The sequence below is a fragment of the Callorhinus ursinus genome, unplaced genomic scaffold (genome assembly GCF_003265705.2).
Source record: "Callorhinus ursinus isolate GAN/ISIS: 27379988/994484 unplaced genomic scaffold, GSC_fseal_2.0 scaffold13, whole genome shotgun sequence".
NCBI classification, from domain to species: domain Eukaryota; kingdom Metazoa; phylum Chordata; class Mammalia; order Carnivora; family Otariidae; genus Callorhinus; species Callorhinus ursinus.
This window is the reverse complement of record NW_027397075.1, coordinates 30,941,315-30,963,327: the sequence shown is the minus strand read 5'-3', so window position 1 is coordinate 30,963,327 and position 22,013 is coordinate 30,941,315. Positions and strand designations below refer to the sequence as shown.

At 34.1% G+C, this 22,013-nt stretch overlaps 1 protein-coding gene across 7 annotated transcripts in view; it reads right to left on the bottom strand.

Annotated features, from left to right (window-relative positions):
• The window catches only part of SUCO (SUN domain containing ossification factor), an 85,989-nt gene that overhangs the window by 37,341 nt on the left and 26,635 nt on the right, over positions 1–22,013 (bottom strand). For 4 of the 7 annotated variants that reach the window (XM_025877763.2, XM_025877760.2, XM_025877758.2 and 1 more), the window contains 7 exons: positions 21,347–21,501; positions 19,611–19,748; positions 19,235–19,385; positions 15,311–15,434; positions 14,406–14,542; positions 13,287–13,354; positions 393–500 (listed from right to left, as the gene is read on the bottom strand). In XM_025877763.2, the coding sequence (XP_025733548.1) occupies positions 393–500; positions 13,287–13,354; positions 14,406–14,542; positions 15,311–15,434; positions 19,235–19,385; positions 19,611–19,748; positions 21,347–21,501 (881 nt within the window). Of the gene's footprint in view, positions 1–392; positions 501–13,286; positions 13,355–14,405; positions 14,543–15,310; positions 15,435–19,234; positions 19,386–19,610; positions 19,749–21,346; positions 21,502–22,013 lie in introns of those variants that run through there. The other 3 variants (XM_025877757.2, XM_025877759.2, XM_073900033.1) reach the window with 2 other exon arrangements.

Below are 22,013 nucleotides of genomic sequence, written 5' to 3'. Positions count from 1 at the left end.
ACTTTAACAAAAATATGCCTCATGATATATAAAATGAAGTATTCATGAAAGTTTTTAATAACTTTTTAAAGAAATGTTTGGCAGCAACAGATCATAATAATTAAAAATAAGGACAGATCTAGGTTTGAATTCTGATTTTCCAATTCACATATTATGTGACTTTTCCTCATCTGTTTCCTCACCTTATAAAGGAATATCATGTGATTATAAACACTATATGATTTAATGAAAGTAAGTTGATTAGCAAGTGCCTAATACTACAGTATTATTACATTCTTACAAATTGATATATTAAAATAAAAAATAAAATGAAGTTTTAAAAAGTGACCCATCTTAAAATTTTTATTCTGGAGATCCAACATAAACTTGTAGAAAGCAGCTTTAGCATTTACCTGTCACTGATAGAAACCAGGAAGTCTTTAGGAGTTGAAGAAAATAATTCGTAATTTGCAATATCAAGCTGTTTTACTTGAATTGGTTCACAAAGTTCAATAACAAACCTTTAAAAAGAACACAAGACAATTACTGAGATAAGCCAACCAAAATAATAGTTCATATTAAACATAAACAGTTTGCATAAACTAGACTTCCATTAAGTCACTCATTATTTCCCAAGCATACCATTAGTTGGGGGGGTGGGATAACTATAATAACACAAGATATTGCTTTTGTCCTACAATACTTTTTTAAAGGTTCTTTTTTTAATGACAAAGAACATTCTTGGAGAAGGAATGACTTCACTAAGGAGAGCTAGCAAAAATGTAAAGTGACTAGTCTAGAGGGCAGTTTGGCATATACATGGTCTCAAGGGGTACCACAGTCTTTGATTTAGCAATACACTTTTAGAAATTTATCCAAGGACATATAGCTCCAAACATTCACCCTTGTATATACATTGTAATATAGCAAGGCACAGTTTATAAGAGCAGGGAGAAATAGTCAACCTACATGTTTATTAGCATAGAGGATTCAAGTATGGTCCACCCAAACAATGAAATACCAAAAGGCATTAAAAATTTTACTAGGAACTATACATTCCGGGGCACCTGGGTGGCTCAGTCCGTTAAGCATCTGCCTTCAGCTCAGGTCATGGTCTCAGGGTCCTGCTCAGTGGGGAGCTTGCCTGTCCCTCTCCTGCCCCTCCTCCCTGCTCATGCTGTCTCTCTCTCTCTCAAATAAAATCTTAAAAAAAAAAAACTATACATTCCATTTATATAAAAATCTAGAACATGTAATTTATAGTGATAGAAAACAGATCTGTAATTGCTGTAGGGGCACAGGAGTTAGGAAGGAAAAGTTACAAAGGAGGATGAGAAAACATTTTAGGAAGGTAGATATGTTCATTATCTTTATTGTGGTGATAATTTCATAGATGTATAAATGCCAAAAATTATCAAACTGTACATTCTGACATGTTGCAGTTTATTTTACATGTGTAATATATTTTTATGTCAATGATGCCTCAATAAAGCTATTCTATAAAAATGATGCCAGAGACCTATATTTATGGACACAGAAAAATGCCATAAAACACTGCTTCTTAGGAAGAATTACAAATATGGTGCCATGTGTGTAAAATAAAACTGCACACAGTGTGGCATTTGGGAAAAAGAAATACTCATATCAAAAACTAATGATGTAATGTATGGTGATTAACATAACATAATAAAATTTAAAAAATGTAAGATAAGTAACAACAAAAAAAGAAATACTCATGACATCTAGCACTCTAATCAATACTTTCAAAAAGTAGTTACTGTACCAATATATTGACAATGAAATAAATCAAGAGCATTAAAATTAACATATTGTGTTTAATTTATGAGAGCAAAAGAACCAAGTTCTAGCAGATGGCAAAAACAATCAGGTTTCAGAGAAAAGCTCATGAAGAGAAGCAAACTAACATTTGCTGAATGCTTACTCTGGGTCAGATACTATGTTAGATGATTTATATCCACTCTTTGACTTAATTCGTACAACCAAACTGCAAAGAACATTACCTCCATTTTATAAAACAATTCAATAAAAATTAATTGGTTACTTCACAGTCTCCTCTTCTGCCTTTTAATAAGAGGCCCCCTCCCACCACCTCCCCAAACGTAGCTGAGCTTACGGCCACACCTCAAAGACTGTGCTTCTCAGTCTTGGCTGGCTGTGTTATTTAGTTCAGGGTGAAGGGCTGTGAACAGAAGTGTCAAGTGCAACTTCCAGGTCAAGCCCTTAAAAGGGAGCTGCTACTTCTCCATTTGCTTTCTCCCACCTTACAGGTTGGAAAGAGAATGTGGTAGGAATAAATCATTTCAGCAATGCAGGCAGGGACAACACCTTTAGAGGAGGCAAAGGAACATGACAGAAAGTGTGTGGGTCCTTTAAGTGTTCTATCTATCTGGCTCCAAAGCTTAAACATATCCCACACCACCAAAACACCTTTGGGAGAGGGAACTAAAGAAAATCAAACTCAGACTTTGCTTATTATTAACAACGAAGAAAATAAATCTAAAAGAGCATTAAGAAGAAAATAAAATGCTAATTCTCCCCCACCTTTCTTTTGCATACAATGTTCTCCATTTCTAAGATATGAGCTATATATCAGAAAAAATGAGCTTTCAAACGAATGTATTACCAAGTATAAAAAGTGAATTCAATGTGATGAGCACTGCATGTTATATGCAACTGATGAATTATCGAACTCTACATCTGAAACCAATGATGTACTATATGTTGGTTAATTGAATTTAGATTAAAAAAACACGAAAAAAGGGAATTCACCAAGATTTAACAATTCTAAAACTTGTATGCACTTAACAGCCTCATAATATATAAAATATAAGCAGGTATGTAATTATTCCTCAGTTAGTTGATTTTAAAGTGCTCTTTCATTTTTTTGCCTCATTTTTTATGTTTTCTTAGAAGCAAAGAATATTCTATGCAAATTAATAGAACTACATATAACAGTTGACAAACCCAATTTCAATATGCTTCTTTTAATTATTTATAGGCCAGGAATTTTAAAAGATCAGAGATCTAAACACAAGAGTAGCATGATGAAACACCATGTATCAAAATTTAGTTGATACAATTAGGAAGGAAATTTATAACCTTAATGTGTATATATGAAAAAAAATTAAGTTCAATAGACTGAACTTAAAGAAAATATAAGATAATAAAGTTTCAAGCAGAAATCCACAAAACAGGAAAAAAAGACATGATAGAGGGAATCAATAAAGTCAAACTGGTCTGTGGAGAGAAGACATAAATTAAAATATTAGGAATTTTTTTAAAAAATCATTAAAACAATAAAAGAATACTACCAACTTTATTACAAAAACTTCGAAAATGGATTAAAGATAAATTCCTAGAAAAATATTATTTACTAAAACTAACTCAAGAATAGTAAACCTAGTCTTATAACTACTCCTTTTTTTAAATTTTATTATGTTAATCACCATACATTACATCATTAGTTATTGATGTAGTGTTCCATGATTCATTGTTAGCGTGTAACACCCAGTGCTCCATTCAATACGTGCTCTATTTAATACCCATCACCAGGCTAATCCATCCCCCCACACCCCTCCCCTCTAGAACCCTCAGTCTGTTTCTCAGAGTCCACAGTCTCTCATGTTCATCTCCCCCTCCGATTTCCTCCCCTTCATTTTTCCCTTCTTACTATCTTTTTTTTTTTTTAACATATAATGTATTATTTGTTTCAGAGGTACAGGTCTGTGATTCATCAGTCTTACACAATTCACAGCACTCACCATACTACATAACCTCTACCGTACGACCCAGCAATTGCACTACTGGGTATTTACCCCAAAGATACAAATGTAGTGATCTGAAGGGGTACGTGCACCCCAATGTTTACAGCAGCAATGTCCACAATACCAAACTATGGAAAGAGCCAAAATGTCCATCAACAGATGAATGGATAAAGAAGATGTGGTATACATATACAATGGAATATTATGCAGCTATCAAAATCAAACCCTATTTCTTTTTTTTTTTTTAAAGATATTATTTATTTATTTGACAGAGAGAGACACAGCGAGAAAGAGAATACAAGCAGGAGGAGTGGGAGAGGGAGAAGTGGGCTCCCTGATGCGGGGCTCGATCCCAGGACCCTGGGACCATGACCTGAGCCGAAGGCAGACGCTTAACAACTGAGCCACCCAGGCGCCCCAAACCCTATTTCTTTTAAAAGTAGTTTAAAAACATTCCCATCTACTCACACCAGTAAAAAACAGTACATGCCCAAGCTTATTTATAAGTAACACTGTCTGCCACAGCAACAGATTAAAACACCAAATATCCACCATCAGAAGTCTAGTTGAATATTGGTAAAAGCATATAATGAAATTTTATACAGCTATCAAAAAGAATGAAAAAGTTTTCTATGAACAAAATAAAAAGATGACCAGATGGTGATCCCAAGGTCCCGGGATCGAGCCCTACATTGGGCTCCTTGCACAGTGGGGAGCCTGTTTCTGCCCTGCCTGATGCTCCCCTGCTTGTTTTTACTCTCTCCCTCTCTCTCTGTGTGTCAAATAAATAAATAAAATCTTAAAAAAAAAAAAAAAAAAAAGGAAAAAGGAAACAAAGAAAGATGACCAGATATTGTTAAGTTAAAATTCAACTCTAGGTGAAAAATAGTGTGTATAATATACTAAGTTCTGTGAAAAGAAGGAGATCAATAAAAATTTACATTTACATTTGCATAAAGAAACTAAAAAGATAACTAAGAATTTAACACTGAATAAGAAGATGGATGACAGAGACTGGAAGAATATCTCTCATTGTAACTCCCCTACCCTTCTGAAATACCTTTTTGGGTTTGAACCATGTGAACATATTACTTAGTTTTTAAATTACACCCTTAAAAGAAAATTAGTATCTTCCCATAGGCCGGGATGGTTTTATAATTGAGTTCCAAACTTAGAAGATACCTAATGGTACAAGATTAGAAGCAATGCCTCCAAAATAAGGAAGATGATGACACTGACTACTATCACTGTTTCTATTCACAATTTTCTCAGGGACCTTGCCAGCATGTAATGACAAAAAGAAAGTAAAATACAATGAAAAGGATTAAAATTTTTTTAAAAAAGAAAGATTTGTAGGGAAGCTATAATTTTCTACATAGAAATCCCAAAGAAAATCTACATATTATTAGAAAAAGAATATAAAAAGATAGCTGGATATAAGATGTTTATAAAAAACTGGACATCTATATACAACAAAATGTAATTTTTTAAAAAATTTTATTATGTTAGTCACCATACATTACATCATTAATTTTGATGTAGTGTTCCACGATTCACTGTTTGCGTATAACACCCAATGCTCCATGCAATACATGCCCTCCTTAATACTCATCACCAGGCTAACTCATCCCCCCACCCTAAAATGTAATTTTTTTAAAGATTTATTTGAGAGAGAGAGAGAGTGTGCACATGAGTGTGAGCACGGGGAGGGCCAGAGGGAGAGGAGAGAGAATCCACAAGCAGACTCCTCAGCTGAGCGCAGAGCCCAAAATCAAGAACTGGCCAATAACTGACTGAGCCACCCAGGTGCCTCAAACCCAGCTAGTATTTTTATGACTCTTGTTCCAAATTCTTGTTCAGATACACTCCTTATTAACTGTTTTGAGCAAATCCCTGGCTGTGATTTCTTGATATTCCTTTTGGGGAAAATTCCTCTGTCTTGTCATTTTGTCTAGGTTTCTGTCTTTTGCATATTATGAAAGCCTGTAATGTTTCCTGTTCCTGGGAGTAATGCTATACTAAGGGGTCATACACTGTCTGGGGCCTGGCACTTCAGGAAGTGTTTCTGGTGTATGCTGTGTGCACTCTGCTGCTGTGTTTGGCTGCTCTTTCCCACAGGTCAGTCCTCTGCAGAGTTCCTTCTTGCTTGCAGTGGGGAGTGCTTGGACCTTTAATTAGGTGTGCTCTGATTTGTTTGGTAAGATAAGCCTGATTTAAAAAAAATTATCTAACAGAAAAATGAGGAGGGAAGAATGAATCCCTCCTACACACCATATAGAAAAAATTCCACTGGGATCAAAAACCTAAGGGTGAAAGGCAAATTTTCTCTAGAATTTAAAAATTTAAGCTCTCTCTCTTTTTTTAAATGTCAGAGAGATCTGACATTTTTATTCAGTAGTTCCACACTTTACCTCTAATTTACAATGTACCTTTATCATAAAGTTTCCTTATAAGCATGGGTTTGTTTCTGTACTCCCTGTTCTGTTCCACTTGTCAGTTTATCACCACCTGCAGTAACACCACACTTTCATTAGCTTTATGGACCACAGTATCAGGAAGGGCAAGTTTTTGCATCATATTCTTCAGGACCATCTTGGCTATTCTGCTTCTGCTTTTTTCTTATTAATCCCAGACTTAGCCTGAATTCCCCAAATGTCATGTCGAATTTTGTTTGGGATTTTACTGAGTATTCAGATGACTCAGATATTGAGTTTTCTTATGTATAAACAGGACATATCCTTTTGTCTTTTAATGTCGTTCAGTTAAGATTTTTAAAAATTTTCATGAAAGTAATATATATCTTGTTAAATTCATTTCTGAGCAGCTATTTATTTGTTACAATTGTAAATATGTTTAAAAAAATTATATTTTGTTGGGACGCCTGGGTGGCTCAGTTGGTTAAGCAGCCAGCTCTTGATTTCAGCTCAGGTCATGATCTCAGGGTCCTTGGGATCGAACCCTACATTGGGCTCCATGCTATGTGGGGAGTCTGCTCTCTCCCTCTGTCCTCCCCCCACTCCCCTGTGCCTTCTCTCTCTCTCTCTCTCTCAAATACATTAATTAAAAAAAAAAATACTAGGTGGGCTTGAAAAAGCATAGAAGACACCAGATAAACCCTTGTGGCAAAGATAAAAGACCTAAAAACTAGTCAAGCCGGAAAAAAATGCTACAAATGAGATGCTGCAAAACTGACTGAATGTAATCACAATGAGGATGGAAGAAACAGAAGAACGAGCAGGTGGTAACAGAAGATAAAATTATGGAATATAAGGAAGATGAAAAGAAGAAGGAAAGAAAACTAGTAGATCATGAATACAGACTTACGGAACTCAGCGATTCCATGAAGCACAATAATATCCATATCATAAGAGCAGGAGAAGAAGAAGAAGAGCAGGAAAGAGGAACAGAAGGTTTATTTAAAGAAATTATAGCTCAGAACTTTCCTAATCTGGGGAAGGAAACGTATTCAAGTCCAAGAGGAAAAGAGAACTCCCCTCAAAACCAACAGAAACAGGCCAATACCAAGACATATCACAGTGAAACTTGCAAAATACAAAGATAAAGAGAGAATTCTGACAGCACCTAGGGACAAAACGTCCTTAACCTACAATGGTAGACACATAAGGTTAGCAGCAGACCTGTCCACAGAAACTTGGCAGGCTAGAAGAAAGTAGCATATATTCAACATGCTAAATGGGAAGAATATGTAGCCAAGAATACTCTATCCAGTAAGGTTGTCATTCAGAATAGAAGCAGAGATGAAGAGTTTCCAAGACAAGCAAAAATTAAGGAGTTCATGAACACTAGACTAGCTCTGCAGGAAATATTAAAGGGGACCCTCTGAGCAGGAAAGAGAGACCAAAAAGCAACAAAGACTATAAAGGAACAGAGATAATCTACAGGAACAGCGACTTTACAGGTAATACAATAGCACTAAATTCATAGCAATAATTACTCTGAATGTAAATGGACTCAATGCTCCAATCAAAAGACATAGGCTCTCTGAATGGATTAAAAAAAAAAAAAAAAAGACCCATCAATATGCGGCTTACAAGAGACTCATTTTATACCCAAAGACACCTCCAGATTAAAAGTGAAGGGGTAGAGAACCATCTACCATGCTAATGGACATCAAAAGAAAACTGGAGTAGCCATACTTATATCAGACAAACTAGATTTTAAACCAAACAGTGTAATAAGAGATGGAGAAGGGCATCATATCATAATAAAGAAGTCTATCCAACTAGAAGATCTAACATTTGTAAATATTTATGCCCCCATCGTGAGAGCAGCCAAGTATATAAATCAATCACTAACAAACTTAAACTCATTGATAATAATACAATACACTATAGTAGGGGACTTGAACACCCCCACTTACAGCAATGGACAGATCATCTAAGCAAAAGATCAACAAGGAAACAATGGCTTTGAATGACACAGTGGATCAGCTGGACTTAACAGATACATTCAGAACATTTAGTGCTAACGTAGCAGAATACTCATTCTTCTCAAGTGCACATGGAACATTCTGCGAATACATCACATACTGGGTCACAAATCGGGTCTTAACCAGTACATAAAGACTGAGATCATACCATGTGTATTTTCAGACCACGACATTATGAAACTTGAAGTCAACGACAAGAAGAAATTTGGAAAAGACCACCAATACATGGAGGTTAAGTAACATCCTACTAAAGAATGAATGGGTTAGCCAGGAAATTAAAGAAAAAATTTAAAAACTACATGGAAGCAAATTGAAATGAAAACACGACAGTCCAAAACCTTTGGGATGCAGCAAAGTCGGTCGGTCATGAGAGGGAAGTATATAGCAATACAGGACTTCCACAAGAAGCAAGAAAAATCTCAAATACACAACCTAACCTTACACCAAAAGGAGCTGGAAAAAGAACAGCAAATAAAGCCTAAAACCAGCAGAAGGAGGAAAATAATAAAGATTAGAGCAGAAATAAATGATACAGAAATTTTAAAAAATAGTAGAACAGATCAATGAAACTAGGAGCTGGTTCTTTGAAAGAATTAACAAAGTTCATAAACCCTCGCCCAGACTTAACAAAAAGAAAAGAGAAGGGACCCAAATAAATAAAATCAGGAATGAAAGAGGAGAGATCACAACCAACACTGCAGAAATATAATTATAAGAGAATATATTATGAGCAATTACTTAACAACAAATTGGGCAATCTGGAAGAAATGCATAAATTCCTAGAAACATACAAACCCCCAAAACTGAACCAGAAGAAATAGAAAACTTGAGAAGACACATAACCAGCAAAGAAACTGAATCAATAATCAAAAATCAACAAACAAGAGTCCAGGGCCAGATGGATTCCCAGGGGTTAATTCTACCAACCATTTAAAGAAGAGTTAATATCAATTCTTCCGAAACTGTTCCAAAAAGATAAAAATGGAAGGAAACCTTCCAAACTTATTCTACAAAGCCAGCATTACCTTGATTCCAAAACCAGAGACCCCACTAAAAAGGAGAATTACAGGGGCGCCTGGGTGGCTCAGTTGGTTAAGCGACTGCCTTCGGCTCAGGTCATGATCCTGGAGTTCTGGGATCGAGTCTCACATTGGGCTCCCTGCTCAGCAGGGAGTCTGCTTCTCCCTCTGACCCCCCCCCATGTGCGCTCTCTCTCATTCTCTCAAATAAATAAATAAAATCTTAAAAAAAAAAGAGAGAATTACAGAACAATATCCCTGATGAACATGGATGTAAAAATTCTCAACAAGATACTAGCAAATCAAATCCTACATTAAAAGAATTATTCACCATGATCAAGTGGGATTTATTCCTGGGCTGCAAGGGTGGTTCAATATCCACAAAATCAATATCATATGCCACATTAATAAAAGAAAGGATAAGAACCATATGACCTCAAAGATCTTCTCAAAAATCTCAAAAGATTCCATCCCAAAAACTGCTAGAACTGACACATGAATTCAGCAAAGTTGCAAGATATAAGATCAAAGTACAGAAATCTGTTGCATTTCTATACACCAACAATAATGAAGCAGCAGAAGGAGAAATCAAGGAGCTAATTTCATTTACAACTGCACCAAAGACCATAAGATACCTAGGAATAAACTTAACCAAAGAGGTAAAAGATCTGTACTCTAAAAGGTATAGAACACTTATGAAAAAAATTGAAGAGGACAACAAAGAAATGGAAAAATATTAGATGCTCATGGATTGGAAGAGTAAATACTGCTAAAGTATCTATACTACCCAAAGCAATCTATACATTCAATGCAAACCCTATCAAAATAATACCAGCATTTTTCAGAGCTAGAACAAACAATCCTAAAATTTGTATAGAACCAGAAAAGACCCAGAATAGCCAAAGTAATACTGAAAAAGAAAAGCAAAGCAGGAGGCATCACAATTCTGGACTTCAAGCTGTGTTACAAAGCTGTAATCATCAAGGCAGTGCGGTACTGGCACAAAAACAGACACACAGATCAATGGAACAGAACAGAGAACCCAGAAATGGACCCACAACTATCTGGTCAACTAATCTTTGACAAAGTAGGAAAGAATATCCATTGAAAAAAAAGACAGTCTCTTCAACAAATGGTGTTGGGAAACCTGGACAGCAACAGCAGAAGAATAAACTGGACCACTTTCTTACACCACACACAAAAATAAATTCAAAATGGACGAAAGACCTAAATGTGAAACATGAAACCATCAAAATCCTAGAGAACACAGGCAATAACCTCTTTGACCTTGGCTGTAGCAACTTTTTACTAGATATGTTGCCAGAGACAAGAGAAACAACAGCAAAACTGAACTACTGGGACTTCATCAAGATAAAAAGCTTCTGCACAGCAAAGGAAACAATCAACAAAACTAAAAGGCAGCCTATGAAATGGGAGAAGATACCTGCAAATGAAGTATCAGATAAAGGTTTAGTATCCAAAACCTATAAAGAACTTGTCAAACTCAACACCCAAAAACCAAATTATCCAGTTAAGAAATGGGCAGAAGACATGAATAAATAGACTCTTTTCCAAAGAAGACAGAGAGATGGCTAACAGACATATGAAAAGATACTCAACATCACTCATCATCAGGGAAATGCAAATCAAAACCACAATGAGATACCACTCCACACCTGCCAGAATAGCTAAAATTAACAACACAGGAAGCAACAGATGTTGGTGAGGATGCAGAGAAAGGGGAACCCTCATGCACTGCTGGTGGGAATGCAAACTGGTATAGCCACTCTGGAAAACAATATGGAGGTGCTTCAAAAAAGTTTAAAATAGAACTACCTTATGACCCAGCAATGCACCACTAGGTATTTACCCAAAGGATACAAAAATACAGATTCAAAAGGGTATATGCACCTTGACGTTTACAGTAGCATTACCAACAATAGCCAAACTATGGAAAGAGCCCAAGTATCCATTCAACTGATGAATGGATAGAGAAGATGTGATACACACACACACACACACACACACACACACAAATGGACTATTACTGAGCCATCAAAAAGAATGAAATCTTGCCACCTGCAACAACATGGATAGAACTAGAGTGCATTATGCTAAGTGAAATAAGTCAGTTTGAGAAAGACAAATACCGTATGATTTCACTCATGTGGAATTTAAGAAATAAAACAGATGAACAAAGGGGAAAGAAAGGAAAAATAAGATAAGATAAAAACATAGAGGGAGGCAAACTGTAAGCCACTCTTAACTATAGAGAACAAACAGGGTTGCTCAAGGGGAGGTGTTTTGGGTGGAGATGGGCTAAATAGGAGATGGGCATTAAGGAGGGCACTTGTAATGAGCATTGGGTGTTATATGTAAGTGATGAATCACTAAAGTCTACTCCTGAAACCAATACTATACTATACGTTAACTAACTTGAATTTAAATAAAAACAAGAATAGTGATGAAAGTTTTGAGGAAGATGAGGTATAAACTTACTCTACCAGATATTAAGACTTATAAAACTACAGTAAGACTGCATGGTCTTAATATACCTTAGGAGGATTAACCTACTTAAATCAAGTGAAATCAGTTAAAGGTACTCTGAAGTTCAATTACAGTGAAAAGACACATATGTAAGTGAGCAAAAACTAAATATGCAGTAAACACATATACAGAAATGCATGCTGTTTGGGAGAAATGTTAAAATACAAATGGGCAGCTATGACTACTTCATGTAACTTCATCCCAGCATGTCTCTGCTTAAAATACAAAATTTTGGAGAATAAAAACTTGAGCTGTTACTGACTACAGAGGCTCTTACAAATAAAAACAAAACTTCAAAATAACACTTTAATTATAATCTCAGATAATCATTTCCTCAAATCCAATTTATGACATAAGGAAAAATACACTTTTAAATTATCTTTAATACCCTTAAATAATTTGTGGTGTAAATGTACCAAAAGGAGTGAAGGGCCAAGAATAGAAAATAAGCATTATCTTTAAAGTTTAAAGAGTTTCTCCTCAAATTAAAAAAAATATATGTATATATTTAGTAAATCAATATGATGGCAGTAATTTATCTCAATTCTTTTTTGAACAGCTGCTTTTGAGCAATTAAATCAAATAATCTAATAAAACTGTTGGTATATCACACATTATTTTCCTCCATAAATCTGTTCCTTTGCCTGTATTCTTTCTTAGTTAATGGCAGAATTATAGATCCAAGTACGAGTCAAAATCCTGGGAGATTTCCTAGATGACTCTCTCCGCATCCAATTACTAACCAAGAGCTGCCAATTTTATCTGCTATAAATATCTTTCATAACCCCCTCTCTTCTGTATCTATACTGCCAATGCCTTAATTAAAGCAGGTTCCTAACTGGTTTCCCTGCTCCCAATTGCATTCTGGTGTAGGCCATCCTTTGAGGACAAGTCTTCTTAAAACACCAGTGAAATCATGTCACTTCCTTACTTAAAACAAACACTTCCCTCCATGGTCTTTAACAAACTTCAAAAAATTGTAAGCTAAGTATACACAGCATTGGATGGCCTGGTTATTGGTAAACTAAATCTCCTGTCTCCTCTTCCATGATTACTCTAGTTATACCTTTATTCTTATCATGACTAAAATAACCTCTTCAGGCTGCTTCTACTTACAGCTGCCCATAAGAAATATGTTTCTTTTAGCACTGTTCCCTTATTCTTACAGTTCCTGAATACTTCTCCCTCATTTGTGACTTCAAGATTCAGCTGAGGAATTACTCTCTCACAGTTAAATATCATCACTGTTCCTATCATAATCTTCCAGCAATACTTTTTATACTATTTCATAATTATTTGGCTAGACCTATTTTTTGTCTGTGGCTGTGACCTTTTCAAAAGGAAAAGTATTTTGTCTTCAATTCTGTATCCCAGGACCTAAGGTAAGTACAGTACCAGCACCTATCAATCATAAATGCTTTTTAAGTGACTATAGGAACAAATCAATCTAATCCTAACATAAAAGCTTAACATAATATGTACACACATAGAATGCACTTTACTTACCAAATTTTAGTGCTGCAAGGATTCAACATATAAAGATCCATATTTTCTATAAGAATAGCAGATGTGCTCTATTTTAAAAAGGGGGAAGGGAATAAATTACTTAAGGAAAAATATTTCAACTCTAAAGATTTCTAGGATTTCTACATTTTTAGATCTTAAATACTAAGATTCTGAAACACTCATTTGAGAAGAAGGCATAAAAATGGCTAAAATTTACTGGTTATGTCTATAGTGTTAAGTTAGCCTTATAACAAAACATTTTAAATTAAATGTCTGTTACTAGAAAGGAAAAGTGATTTTCTATTAGCTATTTTCTTTTTAAAATTTCAAACAGGTTTTAAAAGTTAAAAGACAGGATGAATGCCCTTCATTGGATGAAGAGATAAACTGCAGCACATCCAGACAACAGAATATTATTTAGCGCTAAGAAGAAATGAGCTATCAAGCCACAGACGAAACTTCAAAGGCGTATTTACTACACGAAAGAAGCCAATTTGAAAAGGTTACATACAGTATGAGTCCAACTACATGACATTCTGGAAAAGACAAATCTATGAAGATAGTAAAAAGATCGGGGGTTGAGGGGAGGGAGGGATGAACAGGTGGAGCACAGAGGATTTTTAGGGCAGTAAAAATACTCTGTATGATACTATAATGATCGATACGTGTCATTACACATTTGTTTAAACCCATAGACCATATGGTAAGAGTGAACCTTAAGGTAAAGTATAGACTTCAGGTGATAATAATGTGTCAGTGTTAAGTTATCAACTGTAACAAATGTATCACTCTGGTGGGACGTATGTTGATAATGGAGGAGGCTAAACGTGTGTGAGAGTAAGGCTTATGAAAGAAATCTCTACCTTTCTCTCAATTTTGCTGTGAACCTTAACTGCTCTTAAAAAAACAAAGTCTTTGAAAGAAATAAAAAAGGTGCAACGTATCAACCAATATAACTAAGAATTCATACAAGAAAATGTCTTTAAAAGCATAATCCTACATTTATCAGTGAATCAGAAAAATAGCTCATGTTAAAATATAGTTATCAGCAAACTGCTACCTTTATTTAATAAAGTTACTAGTGTCCTACAAGTATAGAAGAATTTTATAGTTAAGTACCTTGGCTTCTGGATTAGCTGCCAAAATTTTGGCACCACATTCTACTGAAGCATAATTATTTCGATTTTTCTGCACTTTTTTTGTTGCATGTAGACCTCCATTAGAAGATGGATGCATTGACTGACCTGCAGACAAACCTTATTATAAACATATATATATGATGATTATGATTAAAAATACTCCCAACAATGATCTCAAAAGCAGTAGCTGATGTGTACTGAAGAACAGGTTTTAATGCTTAAGAGAATATTTTAAAAAACCCATTGAGAAATTCAAAATGCTTTACCTCACTGGCTTTAAAATACTCCCCCAAACCAAATTAACTACAAAAATCCCCATTATTTGATTTATGTCTAAGTAATATAATTCTCAAAATAAAGTTTATCCATGAGAGTCAAAATATTGTATATACACATTTTATTAAAGATGAATGTTATCCTTCTAACATTAAGAATTTTTAACTGAGACGTTAAGTTCTTTACAAAAAGAAACTAATACCTCAGTCCAACTCTACAGTTCAAAGCTTTATGACTCAAAAGTTTCATTCATATCCCAGACAAGCCCCCCAAAAAACAAACAAAAAAACAACAAAGTTTCTGTGCAATTTTCCTCTTATAAACTGAAATGAAAACTACTGCTCTGCCTACTTTATCTTATTTTTTCCTCATTTAATAATTTACAAAATGGATTTTAATTAAGATTAAAACTATATAATTATACACAGGTAAGTTACATAGGTTGATAATTATACATTTTAGTAACTTTCACCTTTAAAAAGTTCAAAAGTTTTATTTTATTTTACCAACTATGGAGAGAAATGCATATTTAAACCAGGCCCCTCCCCCTCAAAAAATAATAATAAATAAATAAATAAATAAATAAATGGAATCACAGTGTTTCCATACTTTTTTCTTTTTCTACTTCCATAACTTTCTTCTTCCATTCATCAAATGTTGGTATATCTTCTGGGTCTTTGGGACTTGTTACAGATATATGGTCAATTTCCCCTGGTTTTGTATAATCAGAACTCTGAAAGAAATGTGAAAGAACAGAGAAAACAGATTAATAAATTATAAAAGTATATACAAGTGTTTATGTGAAATTAAAGTCCAAGTTTATAGTTGATAGATAATATTTCAAAAAAAATGAAATGTAAAAACTTCTGGTTTACTTAAAAGTTGAGTTTCTCTTGAAAAATTGAAATCTTCTACCTAAGCACGACAAGATATATTCCTTCACATTAGCAATATAAGCATAGGTTGTAAAAAAAATTATATCCTAAGCAAACAATTACTTACACATAAAACTGTACAAATTAATAAATACTATAGTTGTAATGCATCCATCTTAAAATTTAAGTTAAAATAATATATGCATTAAAGAAAGCGAACTAATTTTAGACGTAGCATATAATTTCTAAAAGATCCTTAACACGAATTACCATTCACATAAAAATTTAAGGTGGATTTAAAAACATAAAGAAACAGTCTAAAGAAAAACAAAGCTTTTTAAAGAAAGTATAGAAAAATCTTCATATATAAAAGGATTTAACAATGTGAAGAAAGAATAAATCATTAAAAAAAAAAAGGCTGATACATTTGGCTGGATTAAAATTTAAAATTAAATGTATTGAAAGACCATAAACTACATCGTACAATAAGCCACAAGCTGAAATAAGTAGTTGCAATATCTGCAACCAATAAAGGATTACTACCAACTACAGACTACCTATAATCAATAATGGAGGAGATAAACAATAAATTCAGCAAAGAGAAAATACAAAATGCTCAATCTCAGTAATAATCAGGGGATTGCAAATGAAAACCAGAGATGCTGAATAAATTATACCAATCTGATGGAGTTTGAAGTGTGGCATGTTTGTTGAACCATGGGACATCTATTAGACTGCTGAAGGGGGTTCAAAATTTAGCAATATTAAGGGTGCATGGCTGGCTTAGTCAGAAAAGCATGCAACTCTCATCTTGGGGTCCTGAGTTCAAGCCCCAAATTGGATGCAGAGAAGTTAAATAAACTAACTTAAAAAGATTTAGCATTATTAGTAAAGATGTGCTTTACTTTAAGCCATCTTAAAGGTCATAGGTATGACCTTTGACCCAATGACCCAATAATTCTAATCCTATGTATGAGTGAAAACATGCACATGTGCCTAAGAAAATATGCATGGGAATGCTTACTGCAGCATTGTTTTTAACATCAAAAAATTAGAAAAAACCTAAATACCCACTAATTGAAGACCAGATAAATTGTGGTAGTGAAATACAACATTGTAAACAATGAACAGACAAATCTCAAAAACAATGGTGAGTAAAATGATATTTAAGGCAAGAATGATACCACTTTATATTGCTTCAAAATATGCTAAATGATAGCATGTACTGTTTATAATAATGCACTTTTGGAAAAAGTCTAAAAACACACTCTTATACACACACACACACACACACACACACACACACACACACTGAATTTGACACAGGTGTTCTATCCGAAGAGGAGACAAGAAATATAACTGGGAAAAGGCACATAATTTAATTTCTAATTTTTTCCATAAGCTGAATAATATATGTAAAGATGCTCATTCCATTACTTATTTCTGTATTCCTAAAACAATGCATAACATATTTATTAACAGTTCCCTGAGAAGTGTACAACATCTATTTAGACAGCTTACTCCGGTAAATAGCGCAAGTCTCATATAGTGTACATGTGCTATATAGATAGTGTAGGGCATAATACTCGCTATATTAAAGCACACGGGTTTTTTTAAGATTTTATTTATTTTTTTGACAGAGAGAGAGAGAGAGAGACAGCAAGAGAGGGAACACAAGCAGGGGGAGTGGAAGAGGGAGAAACAGGCTTCCCACAGAGCAGGGAGCCCGATGTGGGGCTTGATCCCAGGACTCTGGGATCATGACCTGAGCCAAAGGCAGACGCTTAACGACTGGGCCACCCAGGCGCCCCTAAAGCAAACTTTTAAGGACTGATACTAGTATATTAGAATTACACTAACACACTAGCTTATTAGAATTACATGAATTACATGAATACACGAATACAAATACCCATAATCTCCCTCTAGGAAGACAGCAAATTGGCTCCCATACAACCTCCATCTTGGAGTGTTTTGCAGAACAAGCTAACTGACTAAATAATGTGGCTATTAAAAAAAAAAAATACGTAACAGAAAGTAAAATTAAAGAGCTAGTATTACAATTAATTAAAAAATTAAATAAAAACCTAGTTTGAACACGAGAAAATAAGCAAAAAACATTTATTTATAAAAATTAAACTGAGTACTTAAGAATAAAGCCCAAATACTAACAGAAATACAACAAAAAGTAGAGGAACATACACACAGTTTCTGAGGCCCAGGCAAAGCAATCACTATCACCTCTTAGCAACAAATAAGAGAACTAAACAATACAATAAAAACACTTGGTAAAGCACTGTCTCTCAGTATGGCAAAGACTGTCTTCCAGATTCTTGAGATAACAGGGATAACACAAAGATCTTCTTGCATCAGAAAGAAAACTCTCTCCAGTCACACAAACTTAACTGGCAAGAATTATCCTAAACTGGACAATACATAAAACTACCGGATATTTCATAATGTGATTATCTGATAATTTTTCCAGGATATTAATAATAGTTAAAAATTATACCATTTTGCCTATTAGCACAAACTCAGAAACCATTTTTATATACTAGGTAATGAAGACAGTTTCAGTCTGCTAATGGTTAAGGAGAACAAGCAAAACTGGGACAAAACTAGCTGCCATGTAGTATCAGAGAAGTCTATGTAGTATCAGATGAATCTTAAATACCTCCAAAGAAGATATTTTTGTAATGTTTGTCTAATTTTATTTATGGCTGTAGACAACTGAACTATAACATAAGCTTGATTTGGTTTCATTGGGAAAATTAGTTCCTTCAAGATGGTGGACTACGAAATGTTGAGCTCCTGTAATTGTAAGAAGCATCATAAAAACAGCTGGTAGTGATAGTAAAGTCTCCAGAAGGAAATTTAGTTAGTTGTGAGTACAGATTCACTGAAAATATATGACAGAGAAGGTGGAAAACAGAAGATCCAAATTAAAAGGGAACAAATGTGGACATGGCACTCAGTACTTTGAACCTCTCTTTGATTCCGCATGTTTTACTTTTGTTAAGTTCATGGAGTGGACCTCATCTCTGTTACTCAGTTATTTCTTACCTGAAGGAGGCCTAGACTTCTCTGTCAACATTTCTTCAGGAAATTCTGCATTGGCCTCTATATTAAGTCAAAGCAGAACTCAAAAGGAGAAAGGAAAGTAAAACTGCTACATGGGGCTAGTATAATTGTAAAACTCACACTCTTCAATATAAGCTGTATTCTGCACACAAATAACAAAAGGTGACGATGTCTCTTTAAAATAATTCTGGTTGAAGAGTCTAAATTTAACATTGTATATGGAGTTAAACTTATATTCTGAAGATACCTGAATTTAATAATCATAACTCCAGAAACTTCTTAAGTAAGGACTTTACATATCTGCTATCAAACAGTTGATGGTAACAGAAAACCACTTAATTATATACAACTAAAGGCAGTTCATACTTGGAACAACTGTATGTATAAATAATATACTGGTAAGAGTACCCAGGAAGTAACCATTTGCTCTCAGGAATTACAGCTCACCTCAGTTCCATATTCCTCATTAACTATTTAATCCCTAATTTTATGGCAAATATGGTTAGCAAATTGCAAAATTAGCTAATAATAAAAATGCATGTAATAAAGTAGGAAACAGTGCAAGTTATATACCTACCTCATTTTTTAAATTATCTGAAGCGTTCAATGCAGATTTTGGATCACCACTAGCCTGATCACCTGCTGAAACTTTTGATTCAAATTCTGATTTTGTTATTTTTCCTTTGCCATGTGAAGATGACACATTTTCTATATGCTGGCCAACAAGGCTATTTGAAACCAAAAAGACATATTAAAAAAAATTAGCTGAATAACAAGTTTATGTAATTTAACTGTTAAAATTATCATGTACAAAATAAACCAAGAAAAGAGCACAAAGGGATTAGCTTTCTCGCAATCATAAAGTGGAATTGAGCACACACCAAAGTCCATTCAAACATGACACTGCTATTATTACAGAATTATACAAAAGGCAAACAACAGCTCACACCCACCTTTCAGGTGGACTGACAAAGGAAGGCTGATCAACTGGAGCATTCGCTTCAAGGGCCTCACCAACATCACAATCAGTTTCAGATTGCTCAGTTTCACTTGGCTTGGCTATAGGAATAGTACCAGAGTTTTCTATTTCACTAAAAATAGAAACAAAAAAAGACAATCTGGAAATGCAATGAACATAATGTGACATAAGTTAAAAATTGTATTAGTGATTTTCAAACATAATCTAAACCAGAGAAGAATGCTTTACAGTTCTACAGGCTGTTTTCAAGAATTTACTTATTTTAAATCATATAAAGTTAACTGCTGACTCTTGATCTGTTCATGGCTTTGGCTGTTAAATAGGTAATTACCAAATTTTAAAACAAAAGATCATAGCTTAGTATTTGATCTCATAAAAAATAAGATTTTAAATTTATTTATGTATGTATTTATTAGAGAAAGAGAAGGAGAGTGCACTAGCACATGCAAGTGGGGACAGGAGGAACAGAGGGAGAGGGAGAGAGAATCTTAAGCAGGCTCCACACTCAGCGTGGAGCCTGACTTGGGGCTCAATCTCATGACCCTGAGATCATGACCTGAGCTGAAATCAAGAGTTGGATGCTTAACTGACTGAGCTACCCAGGTGCCCTTAAAATTTATCTTAACTGTATCTTCTCTAATGTTTCCTTTCTGTTAGCATTATCTACCAGTATTAGAGTTGTTGCCTATAGTTATCAAAAAATAACCTACTATCTTAAAACATTTCACTAAGTTCTTAAGGCACTTTTAGAATTTCATTTTTAAAAATACTACCCTAATATTCTGTCCTACTCACTTCTAATTCACTAAGCAATCATGTTCAGTATAATGGGAAAATAAGATGTACTATTCAGATTTGTAATACCTAGCCTTAAATTCTTTCTGGAATAAGTATTTTTAAATTTTTAAATACTATTGTTACTTCTAAGAATGTCTTGTTTCTTTATTCCTTACCTAGGATAAACCCCTAAATGGCAACTCTAACATCTTTGAATACATCTCCTCTACCCCAGTCCCTTCCATTCTTGAGAAGAATAAGTGTTTAAAAAAAGTGTTTAAAAAATAAATAAATAAATAAAAAGTAGTGCAGATAATAATAATATTAACTGACACATATATTATTATGTGTCAGATACTGTTCTATTCATTTTTAATATATATATATTAACTCATTTGATAAAGGAAATGCTTAATGTAATATGAGAGAAGGGAATTTTGTTCTTTGTAGTGTTGCTGTAAGGACTAGGAAAGTACACAATAGATTTTCTAAATTAAGGAACTCTTACAGCTACATATTCTGAATATTATCAAGTTTGAAAAAGGTAGCTATTCACAAAAAGACACAACTATGAATGGAATGCTGCAGTAATACTTGATAGAAATGAATAATCTGACATCAAATCTTTGATAATTATAGGGAAGATTATTCAAATAAGTAGTTACTTAAACAAATAGAACCTCACTTTATGTGATGTACAGATTTCATGGCTGAGATCTAATCAACCTCACTGGGTTTGGAAACAGAATAAATACTCCTTATATCAAAAGATCATTACATTAAAATAAAATAAAAATGCAAAACACAGGCATCATAACTTTAGTCTGCTATATAGCTAAACTTCAAATCTGAGTTTCAAGCTGCCTTATCTTCTTAAGACATTTTTCTATCATTACCTAATTAGATTCTCTTTTTTTCTTTGTAATAACTTACTCAAGCTTTGAGATTGGAGTGATCTCTGAGGTAGATGAGCTGGAAATATTTTCAATGTTTTCACTGCCCACAACTCCACTGGAAGAATCTTCATGTAGATCAATTGTAGGGAGTGTCTCAATTACAGACGGACTTAACTTTTTTGACTCCATATTCTGTTTAAAAAAAAAAAAGTCAGTTATATTAAATGTTGAGATTAATAAATTATCTCTTTAGCTATACAGGATTTTATAAAAGTATGTCTCAAAAGTGACAGTATCAAGAATGTACTTTTATAAAAATCCTATCTTCCAACATTACCTCCCAAGGAATATATTTCATATTAAAATACAAGCTCTAGACATTTTTCATGGCATTTCACAAACTAGGACAAAGGAGCTTGCCTTTCTTCTTTCCTATTTTCTATCAGGACCTACATATATTTCCCTCTTACTTTAATTAATGCTAGTAGCAACACGGAAATTATATTTAAATATACAAAATAGTACAACACATACTTCTTGACCCAGAGCAGTTTAGAAGATAATGTACATCAATAAACAACAACACAGGGCATGTACAAGTAACATTACAATGCAATAAATGATTCTCACTGATCCTTCAGTCCTTGGATGCTCTGGGCCATTCACTCCTCCAAAACACAATCCGAAATCTACATAATACCACT